The following is a 12,664-nucleotide window of genomic DNA, read 5'->3' as shown; positions in this document are numbered from 1 at the left end:
ATCAGCTCTTCTCATTCAGAATTCATTTAAACATCTACTTCGAATGAATTAAATATCTGATATAAAACTAGATGTGTTTACTCCAAGGTAACATTGTATATTAATCTCTATGAATATTATATTAAACATCTACTATCATGACATAAATCATCTACTACCATGATATAAAACATGCTGTTGTTTTACCCTATAGGTAAACATTGTTATATCGATATACTCTACTTGCAGTACTTTGCCCAGTTTGCGGCTAACGTAAGCACCCCAGTTCGGACACCTGTCACACAGCTGCCCAGTCCTGTGTCCAACTGCGGATCCACTACCCAGATATCCTCCATCCAGCCCTTCCTGGCTCGCACAAGCTCCCGGACAAGCTTGCGTACCCATGCAGATGGGGACAGTTCAGGCTACAGTGCATGCTTGCTCTATAAAGGCTACGTAGATGATCCTCGAAACACTGACAATGCTTGGGTTGAGGCTGAGGTGTGGAACTTTCATTATGATGGCGGAGACACATTTGATATCAGGATTCCAGAGGTAGGTTTACATTTGTCATGCATGGGCTTGGAGATCCAAGCACAGGCTTACAGTATATATTGGAAGGTCTGACTTGGTATTGGGGAGGGGCAGTCATGTATAAATGATTGCTGTTTTCTGATACACAATAAGACCCTCCCATAAGAAATGTTACCGGTACTGAATGTCTGTTTACTTTCCTGTTCACAAATCAGGCATGTCTGAATCAAATGACACTTGATTAGACAGTTCTGTTCTCATTTCATTATGCTTGGCTTTTGCACTTGATAAGGAAAGGCCTATTGTGTTATCAATGTCTATTCCCATCCTTGAGATCCCAGGGATATCATTTATATACAACTTCTTTGATAACTTCAGTAATTGAGATTGTAACCAATATGTGGTCCATTCCATCTTCTCGGGTCAATCAATGTCAAAGAATTTCTTAATTTTAGAGATTTTAATCAAACTAACCCAAAGATCATGTGTGAATATACCTCTGACAAGGTCATGTTTCAGGTCATGCAAGGTCAATGTCACTGTTACTACATGTATGTACATGTATATGTAATATCTAGGTCAAACAATAACACTTATATGCAGTGTTCAGTTTATTCTTCCAAAGATTTCTTATTAAATTAATATGTTAAAGATACATGAAATATAATTATGGATTATGAAAATAATTAATCATGAATTATAGAAATAATTCAACTTATTGTGAATGATTTGTTTGTTTCAAACAGGACAGTACAACAACTTGGAAGGAAGTTTCACCAAATGTGAAGATTTTTGGAAATGAAGGTGTTATTGTGCAAGAAGCTGCAAAAATTCATGATGCATATCATTGACAAAGGAAAAAGAACTAGAATATTATATTCATCGGTGTCTGCATTAATTGGATTGTGAAGCCTAGATCTGTCTGAGCATGGGAGAGGTTAGCTTGGACCAGTGTACTAAATAATTATCACCTTAATTGACTCTCTTGCAATTACCTGTAGATATTAATTGTTTACAGAATGTTATAGCAAATTAATTGTTGTAATATCTTTGGTTCTAGATGTTGTTTTTTTTTTCATAATTTCATACCAGGGTAGAAACATTTAATTTACTGAAATCTGAAATAAAACACTAAAAACAAAATAAACAAACAAGTATTGACAATTTTACAACTATTCAGTGAAATGTATGCTAAGTCTTGTATACAAATTTGCAAAAATCTTAAAAAATGCTTACTATCACAAACTTGATTAAATTACACTTACTGCATAGAAAACATCAATTTAACCTGGAGGATTATAATCTGATGTCTTTGCAGGTTGCAATTTTTTTCAATTGCACGACGAATATAATGCATTGTTACTAGCTGCAGTAATTTAGTTTTTTCGATTTTTGGACACTAATACATACAATGTAGAGTTCGTTGTTTTGAAAGTCAGAATCTTTAACCATGCAGTAGGAAAATAGTAAAAACGATGATCTGTATCGTTGGTTCAATGGTTTTACTTCTGTTCATGGTTCTCTATGTTAAACAGACATGTGGTGGTCATTATAATTATTAGCTCACCTGGACCAAAGGTCCGGTGAGCTTATGCCATGGTGCGGTGTCCGTCCGCCGTCCGTCAACATTTGCTTCAAATCGCTACTAGTCAAAAAGTTTTTATTGGATTTTGACCAAATTTGGTCAGAAACATCCTTGGCAGAAGGGGATCAGATTTTGCATAAATGGTGACTCTGACCCCCAAGGGGCCAAAGGGCGGGGTCCCATAGGGGAAATAGAGATAATTCCTTCAAATCGCTACTAGTCATAAAGTTATCAATGGATTTGAACCCAATTTTGTGAGAAACATTCTTGGGGGAAGGGGAACAGATTTTGCATAAATGGTGACTCTGACCCCTGAGGGGGCCAAATGATCGGGGCCCCATAGGGGAAAAAGAGGAAATTTCTTTAAATCGCTACTAGTCATAAAGTTATCAATGGATTTGAACCCAATTTAGTAAGAAACATTCTTGGGGGAAGGTGAACAGATTTTGCATAAATGGTGACTCTGACCCCCGGGGGGCCAAAGGGGCGGGGCCCCATAGGGGAAATAGAGGTAATTCCTTCAAATTGCTACTAGTCATAAAGTTATGAATGGATTTGAACCAAATTTGGTCAGAAACATCATTTGGGGAAGAGGAACAGATTTTGCATAAATGGTGTTTCTTACCCCCCGAGGGGCCAAAGGGGCGGGGCCCATAGGGGTAATAGAGGTAATTCTTTTAAATCGCTACTAGTCATAAAGTTATGAATGGATGTTCTAAAAACAATTCTTGAGGTCTTTCAGACCCTTAGAGAGTTATTTCTTTCAAGCAGTTGGGATCCCCACACCATAACCATATATATAGCATTGTTTGAGATTGACAAATAAACGAATTGAACATGAACATTATTTTGACATTTGGTCTAATCCAACCAGGTGAGCGATACAGGCCCCATGGGCCTCTTGTTAAATCATTTACTGTCAACTATCATCATACAAAGAATCCTTATACATTTACATGTATACTGTACCAGAATTTCATTTGTGTACATGTATCAAACGTAATACAAAAAGATTATTTCATGATTTAAAAGTTAGATAAGATAATTGTAGGTATTGATTTGTTTGATAACAATGTTATAAATGTTTTATGGTTTTAGAAATAATGAAAATCCCATTCAGGCAAAATTTTGTTTTGAAATATTGATCTCGCAAGTTTACCTATAGTATTGTTAAAATAATTACACATGTAGCTTTTTAATGCCACTCAAATTAAGTCCCTTATCTCGCATTTTGAAGATGTAAATGTTCCTTGCTTAAGACATATATGTGCATGTACATTTGTACTTGCATAATGTTGGTATTCAAACAAAATCAAAAGAGGAGAGAAATCTTGGATTCTAAACATATAAGTATGTACCCTAGAAAGAATGAGTGCTTTTGTAATTTGCTTGCTTGTTTTAAATTGAACATAAATGATTACAATGTATTTTTAATAATCATATCAAAGTAATTAAGTTATGATGTATGATATAAATACATATTTAGGCTTTTGCCTTGAAATTTAAGATGAACTTTTTCTTCAATATTCAAAAAAAGAAGAGAGGAAAAATGAACAGTGTACATTTTAAAAATGTGTATTGAATCTGCTTGTTTTTTTAAAAATTAATTTTGCTATTTTAGAAAAGAATTAAGGTTTTAAATAAAATAAAAAATTTAAAATCTGTTGTAGCTTTTACCTGTAAATAAAAAGAATTAAATGTTAAGTGTTACGTTACGCCACAACGAAGTTCATTGTTTTGTTATTCTATTGTTTACTGTATAATTATGAAGAGTTTTTGCATCATTCCATTTTTTTCTGTTTAACTTGTTAATGCTGTATACTTCAAGCCTGTCTGTAAAGAATATTTTATATACATTTTTTATCTTTGCCTAATTTTTAAAAAAGCAATAAAACCATATTGTGTGAGTGATTATTTCAGCTGATGTATTTTATCTATTGCAAAAAAAAAAAAAAAATATTGAAGTATAAAATTGCTTGTCATATTGTTAAGACGCTTGTACAAGTTAATTTTATTTTTTTAAATGTTAATTAAGATTATTTTCAAAAGCCAGTGACATGTGCATTATTGTGACTTTCTACAATACCAAATGTATCGGTATATGTAGATAGATAGCTATACTATGGGGGTATATATACTATACATAGTATATACTGTACAAAGCTATTAAAGCATAAACATTTATATTATTGTATGATGAAAAAAATATTCCTTATTAAAACCAGGCACATGACAATTTTATTGTGAGCTTTACTGCAATAAAGCTTTTATCATTAAGAGGCAATACATCAGTTTGTAAATGTAATTGAAATCTTGAAATTAATGCAGTCAAACTTTGTCAATTAAAGTCACTCTTTAGAGTAGGATGCTTAGACTTCTGTTGGTACTGTCAGCTTTTTTGTAAGTGTTATAATATATTGGTAGTATTCTTCAATTTGTCGAAATGTTCATATTCTCTCAAAGATAGCTGTATTGAAATAATCTTATAAATACGTGATACGCAATAGCTTTCTTATACAGGTTTTAGCAGGTTGAATGAAAATCTATTCTACAATTTGTCAAAATCTTAATGTTCCATCTAAAATAGATGAGATAATCTTATTATTATGTCGTACGCAATAGCTTTCTTATACAGATTTTAGCACATTGAATGATAATCTATTCTACAATTTGTCAAAATCTTAATGTTCCATCTAAAATAGATGAGATAATCTTATAAATATATCATATGCAATAGCTTTCTTATACAACTTTCAGCACATTGAATGTTAATGAAAATAGCCAAAATATGTTTTGCAATTATTAAAGGCAACATAATTATGAAAATGAAGATAATCCAGAGAGGTTTTCATAAACAATATGATATATGATAAAGAAAACATCATAATTATAGGTATTAGTTCTTGTTGGTAGATAGCTGTTTTTTAAGATCTATACATTATGCTAAAGAGTTTTCCATGTTTCAAATTTCTGGAAAGTAAATCTACATTTCCTGCTTTTGTAGCAACTCTAGATCTGAAGGAGCAGTGTAAACTGTTTTAATAAATTATTGCAAACATCCTGATCTGTATAAAAGGTCTCACGATCTGGTTATTGCGCTGACCATTTCATTTTAGAAACAGTAACCTATTGGTATTGTGTGTGACTGTATCATTAACATCTTTGAAGAATATTTCTTTTTCAATTATCAAATTGATGTATTACTCCTGCAATTGATTGGTGCATTTGACGTTTGATAAAAACGTTAGATAGATTGTATCTGGAAATGTATTTGAAGTTTAGACAATATTTTCAGGGGTTTGATTGGGTGTGGGGGTGATCACAGTAGTGGAGGTAGGGTATGCAATAATGACAGACCCACAAAAATCATTAGAACTTTGGTTATTCCTTTGTCAATTGTATGTAGATAAAAATTAATTAAGGAAAATTTGAATCAGAGTAACCTTACTGTTTTATGTTATTATTAAAATTTGATAATATTAATGAAATATTCTGAAGGAAAATGGATGGAGAAGAAAGGATCCATTTTGTTCCCCCCACCCCCTATTTTTTTTAAAATCTTTTGCTAGTTTTTGTCTCATTTCCCTTTGAGAAGCTATTCTCTGAAATATTGCATTTGTTATTCAATGATACATTCAGATAACATATCAGCTTGACCAATGCATTTGTCATCTTATGAATTCCAAATCAAGTGGGCCCAAAGATTGGATTTGCTGTGATGTAACATGGTCTCATGTATTTCATTTTAAAGATAATACATGTTTTAATTGATGTCTCAACATATATATATATTGTTATATATAATAATTGTATTAATATGTATATATAATGATTATTTTATTTTTTTCATTAGATTTTCTAAAGATTCCACGTTAAACGTGAACCCTCCATGATGATAACCGTAATTTTTAGTTTTATACACCGCATTATCACTTTGCCACCTTAAAATGGTTAGAAAATTATTATCCTTGGTGATGTGCAGTATTGGGCTATTTAAACTACCTGCAGTCGTCTTTCTCAGATTTTTTTGGAGCATACATGTACACCCAGAGCTACCATTTCGGCCAACCACTTGTTCACAAAATTTCCACAGCTGCACACACATTTGCAGAGTTGTTGAATGGATTAGTACAGTACATGTAATTTCAAGTGAAGTACCTTGTCCAAAAATACAGCACATTGCTTGTGTGGAGACTCAAACTAGTTGTTCTTAATCACCACCATGCCTCCTATTAATTGAGGTCTAGGGAGCAAATTTAATGCTTGTTGTAATGTTTGATGCTTAGAAGATTTATGTTGTGTTAATAAGTAAAATCAGAAAACCTTGACAGACTGTACAAGAAGATTTCTTGTATTTTTAAAAACAGCATTTTACCCTACATGTTCGTTTTACTGTTATTATTGAAAATTAACTACATGTTTATGTTATGGTAGAAGTTTAGAAGTAGATGGTCCGTTCATTTACATGGACAAACTGGTATCTCAATTTTTGAAATGTATCATTTGAGGCATAAATCTAGATGGACCTTCAGTAGTTAATACAGGTCTTGAAAGTCTTTGTCAAGGCTTGTCTGAAAGCATTATAAAATCATTAGGTCCGTCCTTATTTCATAAACGGAAAACTCTGCTCCAGCCATTTCAGGTGATCAGGTTGTATACAGTGGTAACATGCTTGCCTTTCACCTGCCTGGCCATGTGGGGTTTCTCGGGGTACTCTGGGTTTCCTACAGCAGTGAGACCCCTTCTGCTCTTCAATCCAGGCCAACAAGAGTGATTAATATGTTTTATTATGTTATGGTAGAAATTTAAAAGTTTAGAAGTAGGTTTGTTCATTTACATGGACAAACTGGTATCTCAAATTTTGAATTTTTTTTTCAATCCGGGCCAACAAGAATAATTAATATATATAAGTTGATATTTACTTGTTTTGAAAGTGTTGATAAATAACTAAAGTTTACAAACCATTTGGACTTGGACCACAATAATAAGAAAAAAACAGCCCTGTGCTCTGATGGAACTTAGTGGCTGAATTTGATTTGAACTCTGGTGGAAGTTCGCCTTATTGCTGTGGTTCACGACATCAAAACAAGGTTTGTAACTCTATTGATCATGCCTACCTCATCAATTCGAGACATTCCTTCGCCTTTCATATCACAGATTACATGTATTTTGTGTGAATGGTATAAACCCAACCTCAATATACCCCCTCCCTGTATTTAGCATTACTGACCAGTCGGGCAGGGCAGTTATCAAGTTTAGATGGTCGCTTATGTTCTGGCCCTGGTTTAAACAACATTTCATAACTCAGAAAAACATTATAGAACTTAAGGAAAATTATTTTGATTAACAATGATTTTTCCTTTAATCCAATAACGGCTTCTAAAGAAAAAATTATAGTATAAGAATTTCCTGAATTTGAAAATGTTGATCAAACTTGGGCCAGACTGCATTTGTTGTGGTGCTTACAAGATGTTACTTTATCATGGTGCTTCTAAGATATCCATTTTATCTTTACATATTTAGGTTTTAATATAGTTAACCAAGACGCGCATGACTGTCATGTTTCTGTAACCTACAGCATTAGGTTTCATAATTACATTTTTCAGTATACAAATTTCATTTAGCTGCAGATGATTGAATGTAAACTTGTAGGTATCTTATGTTTTTGGTGTCATTGTTATTACATTTTTAATGGTTCATAACACTGAAAAGGTCATTAGGTCTATAAAAAGTAGTGGTCATAATTTTTATCTTAGGACTATAAAAAGTAAAGGTCATTAGGTCTATAAATAGTAGAGGTCATAAGGACTATAAAAAGTAAAGGTCATTAGGTCTATAAATAGTAGAGGTCATAAGGACTATAGATAGTAAAGGTCATTAGGTCTATAAATAGTAGAGGTCATAAGGACTATAAAAGTAAAGGTCATTAGGGCTATAAATAGTAGAGGTCATAAGGACTATAAAAGTAAAGGTCATTAGGGCTATAAATAGTAAAGGTCATTAGGGTTATGAATAGTAAAGGTCATTGAGGGTTATATATAGTAAAGGTCCTTATGGCTATAAATAGTAGAGGTCATAAGGACTATAAAAGTAAAGGTCATTAGGGCTATAAATAGTAAAGGTCATTAGGGCTGTGAATAGTAAAGGTCATTAGGGCTATAAATAGTTAAGGTCATTATAGGGCTATAGATAGTAAAGATCATTAGGGCTGTGAATAGTAAAGGTCATTAGGGCTATAGATATTAAAGGTCATTAGGGCTATAAATAGTAAAGGTCATTGAGGCTATTAATAGTAAAGGTCATTAGGGCTATAGATAGTAAAGGTCATTAGGGCTATAAATAGTAAAGGTAATTAGGGCTGTGAATAGTAAAGGTCATTAGGGGTATAAATAGTAAAGGTCATTGAGGCTATTAATAGTAAAGGTCATTAGGGCTATATATATAGTAAAGGTCATTAGGGCTATATATATAGTAAAGGTCATTAGGGCTATAAATAGTTAAGGTCATTAGGGGCAGGGCTATAGAAAGTAAAGGTCATCAGGGCTATAGATAGTAAAGGTCATTAGGGCTATGAATAGAAAGTAAATAATGGATATTAAATTGATCAACATCAAACAATTAAAATATTTTTAAAATATCTCGGTCCACTTGGAGTATTTATATCCAAACATAGTTTAAATAGTACAGACCCACAGCTTTTAGATAGTTCAAAATTTTGAAAAATCAGTATTTAAAATAAAAGTCCCCTTAGCTTGTTAAGTGTCTAGAAGAAAAATCACAGAGGTAACTTAGAACATTCGTGTACAGAAACATGTTTTGGAATGGATATTATTGTCTGGTTGTATTAGTACTGTAGAAAATGCAGAGAGACAGAATGAGGGTGGGACAAAAAAATGATTTAAATACATAAATATTAAATTATGACTGAATAAAATACATATATTATTCAGAATTATTGTAAAGATATACCCATGATTTAACATGAGTCTCCATTTCATTTAAGTTTTATGATACAAGTTTCATGAATAACCTACAAAATTAATTTCAGATCTTTTTATCACACATTTAAATTTTTTCTTCAATTATTGCAGAAAGCATTAATTTCTGTGTCATTCCTGAAGTCAGCTTTGCTCTATAACTGTTGTCTCTGTTGTGGGGTAATAAAATCTTTAAATGTTGGACTTAATCTTCATCATTCTATGAAATCCTGTCATATTACAGGAGTTTTTTCTGACTTGCACTGCAGTCTTCTTAGAAATAAATTTTAAATCATACAACCTTACCTGTATTTCTGATATAATTCGACAAACGTACAGCATGAAAGCTTTGCTATTTCATACAATGTAGAACCTATATTATGTATCACAGAGTTTAATTCTGATGAAAAAAATAACTTTGACTTGTAGAATGTTTTTCCCTTATTGAATAATGCTCCTAGCTCCTGAAACTAAAATGTATATGGCTTCCTTTCTTCACAGTGGCCGTCAACTAGAAATTTCATTATGTACTCAACAGAAAGATATTTAGACAGCTTTAAATGACAAAAAAAAATTAAAATAATGAAATAATTTGTAAAAATGAAGAAAAAAAAATGATTACAATGATGACATAAATTGTAAAAATGATTTTTTTTATTGAAATGATGAAATAAACTGTAAAAATGAAAAAAAAAAGTGAATAAAAATGATGAAATAAATTGCGATAAAACATTTTATTTATGCATACAAATGAATTAATATGGTATTATGAGATGAATATATAATTAATAACCTCTGCATGGTAAAATATTATATTGTAATGAGGTTGCTATTTTTGTGGCTATTTTTGTGGCTACCTGATATCTGTGGAATATTGTAAAGGTGTTCTAGTCTTTTAAATGAAAAATTATGTTTTATGTTTGCTTTTTTATAAAAAAATGTTTTAGTTTGTATTTTGTAAGAAAATAAACATGTTTTAAGTTTATATATGTGTTTACCTTTTTTTTTTTATTAGATTAGTATTATTGGAAATACCATGCTTTTATTTACAAATGTTACAGAGCTCACTTTGTACAGCCGTATATGGTGCACGGTTACTAAATACTGGGTCCTGGTCAACATCTTTTGTACTGTATAAAAATTCTCTATGATATAATACAATGGATAAATCCAGTACTGTCCAGTCCTATCACCGGGTGGGTCATCCTTCAGACATGTCTTTACAGATGTTTCGGCGTTTTCCATGACGTCCTTCAGAGGTGAGCCAGTTGGTATGGGTTGATCATGGCCAAACCAGAGATTGGTCGGCTATCGTACTGCTTTGTTCTTTCAGTAAGATCTCCTCATCACAGTCACTTCAGGCATTGATGGTTATCGAGCTTCTTGACACCACAGCCTGGCATTGTATCTGGCGACCATTCCATATTTCCCCCTCTTTCTCCGTATCCAGCTAAAATCAACCTTTATACGCCTGCTTCCTTCCCCTACCAGTTGCTCCTATTTTGCACCCTTGACTCCGGGCAGTCTTAAGACTCTCTAGTTTAGGAACTCTATAGACGACCCTCTAAGCATATAACATCATCTACAAACCGCTGATATTTTTGTCGCTTTCGATCCTTGGCTTCCTCCATCCTATCTCCCCATGGAACTCTTAACTGGGCGATCACCACGTCCTTGGCGCTGCGTGTCATTGATGCGGTTTCTACTGGGAGACCCGTCCTGAAATATATGTCTACACTCATTTCTGAGTCTCATGTTGTTGCAATTAGCCTGTTTGTTTCCAAGTGCCCCCTCCCTCCTGTTCCAGACATTTGAAATAGTCCGCTTCTTCCGTCTGGCAAACGTACATACATGTTTTTTTTTATAGCGTACTCGAAATTTAGAGGATAACAGAATTTAAACACATTCGCGCAATGATGAATTAGTGCACTAATAATGCTTGTCATAGAAACTATTGTACAGAAAGATCAATTAGCACCACTATAATTTAGCGGAAAGTTCCCAACGCGAAAATCGCTAAATTAAGATTACCACTAATATATGTACGTTTACAGTACCTTCCGCCATTTTGTATATGATGTAAGGACACGTGCAAGGTTAGCTCCCACAAAGTACACGTGTAGCATTATCATTGCCGTCACATGAGAACAGATACAAATGTATTGTTAGGGTAATTCGGACAGTTAACTTTTGAGAAGAATTTGTGATATTCTAAATAAATAATTAGCTTCTTGCTCAAGAAGCATTGTTTTTCGGCACCAAAACGACTTCAAAAGATACATATACTCGATTTATACCTTTAAAATCCGACCTCGAATCTCTAATATTGTCACATTCTGAAGCTAATGATTCCATTTCAACCTTCTAGACAATGCTATCAAAATCATTTTGAACGGTTTGCTTGGTGAAACTGACACATACAGAGAAGAACAGTTTAACATTGACGAGTGCGGACATTAAGGTTTTCGTTTCCACTGTTGGGGAATCTGTTCTTAGTTCTTGTTTATAGTTGTTCTTCAGACATTTTACAGTTAGTTTTGTTTGCTCAGTAGGCCTACATGGCTGTCTGCCTTGTACTTTGTAACACTATGGCGTCATCACTAATGATTTGTTTAAAGTTCAGCCCAACCATTGTGGACAGGAAGCTGACTATTAGTGTCTGTCCTTGCTTGTTTTTTTGGGGTTTTTTTGGGGTTTTTTTGTTTTGTTTTACGTCCTATTAACAGCCAGGGTCATTTAAGGACGTGCCAGGTTTTGGAGGTGGAGGAAAGCCGGAGTACCCAGAGAAAAACCACTGGCCTACAGTCAGTACCTGGCAACTGCCCCACGTAGGTTTCGAACTCGCAACCCAGATTTGCTGATCGAGCGCTGTATGAAGGCATCACGATGTCCATTTGTTCTTGTATCGCTTTGTCAATTAGACACTAAATTTAAAGAAAGTGTTTTAGTATTAAAACTCTCCGTCATAATCCTGGTTGTGATTTGCCTAGATTTACATTGCGCTTCTCCTTCCGGAACACCTGATCCTATTGTGCTAGTACTTAAATTCTTTATTTGTCTCAACATTTATATTTTGTTTAAAATGTTTATTTATTTTACATGTTAGTATTCTGTTTGTACATGGTACAACGTGTCTCTTCTCGTAATGACAATTATTCTTGCAGCAATTATGGAAACACCAAGTTATCATTCAATAATGGAGCACTGTTGAACCAGTAATTAACAAATCTATCGGGTATATAAGATATCTTATCAAAAATGTTTGAAATATCTTGTATCTTTTATGAGATATCTTATATTATTATTATATAACATATTTTATAAAAATATGCCTTAATAAATCATCATATATAAACTTTCAATAAGATATCTTAAAAGCATATACGATATCTTATCTACTTTACAAGAGAAAAGTAGATGTTAGAATAAAGTAGAAAAAATGGTCCCTCGACTGAATCGTAATTTCATTGAAAATAGTTACTCTTCACTATTATCATGTACACGTACATGTCAAAATATGCCAAGCCAAATGATCATTTATTCAAGGAACAATGTTGATCCAGTACTTACCCAAATTACATAGATATAT

General features: G+C 33.0%; 1 protein-coding gene and 1 long non-coding RNA gene across 3 annotated transcripts in view; both read left to right on the top strand.

Annotated features, from left to right (window-relative positions):
• Nucleotides 1–1,502, top strand: part of LOC117329600 (transient receptor potential cation channel subfamily M member-like 2) — a 35,967-nt gene extending 34,465 nt beyond the window's left edge. The window contains exons 5-6 of the mRNA XM_033887618.1: nt 229–534; nt 1,260–1,502. Of these exons, the coding sequence (XP_033743509.1) occupies nt 229–534; nt 1,260–1,364 (411 nt within the window). The 3' untranslated portion in view covers nt 1,365–1,502. The remainder of the gene's footprint in view (nt 1–228; nt 535–1,259) is intronic.
• A 4,388-nt stretch (nt 1,503–5,890) lies between these two features.
• On the top strand, nt 5,891–10,060 carry LOC117329603. 2 transcript variants are annotated; one of them, XR_004533236.1, is made up of 3 exons: nt 5,891–7,810; nt 7,872–7,921; nt 8,195–10,060. It is a non-coding gene; the product is annotated as an uncharacterized LOC117329603 (long non-coding RNA). The 2 variants fall into 2 exon arrangements; XR_004533235.1 differs by having other exon boundaries at nt 5,891–7,921.
• The last annotated feature ends 2,604 nt before the right edge of the window (nt 10,061–12,664 follow it).

This window comes from Pecten maximus, chromosome 6, assembly GCF_902652985.1.
Source record: "Pecten maximus chromosome 6, xPecMax1.1, whole genome shotgun sequence".
In the NCBI taxonomy this organism is placed as follows: Eukaryota; Metazoa; Mollusca; class Bivalvia; order Pectinida; family Pectinidae; genus Pecten; species Pecten maximus.
This window is presented reverse-complemented; position numbering and strand designations above follow the sequence as displayed.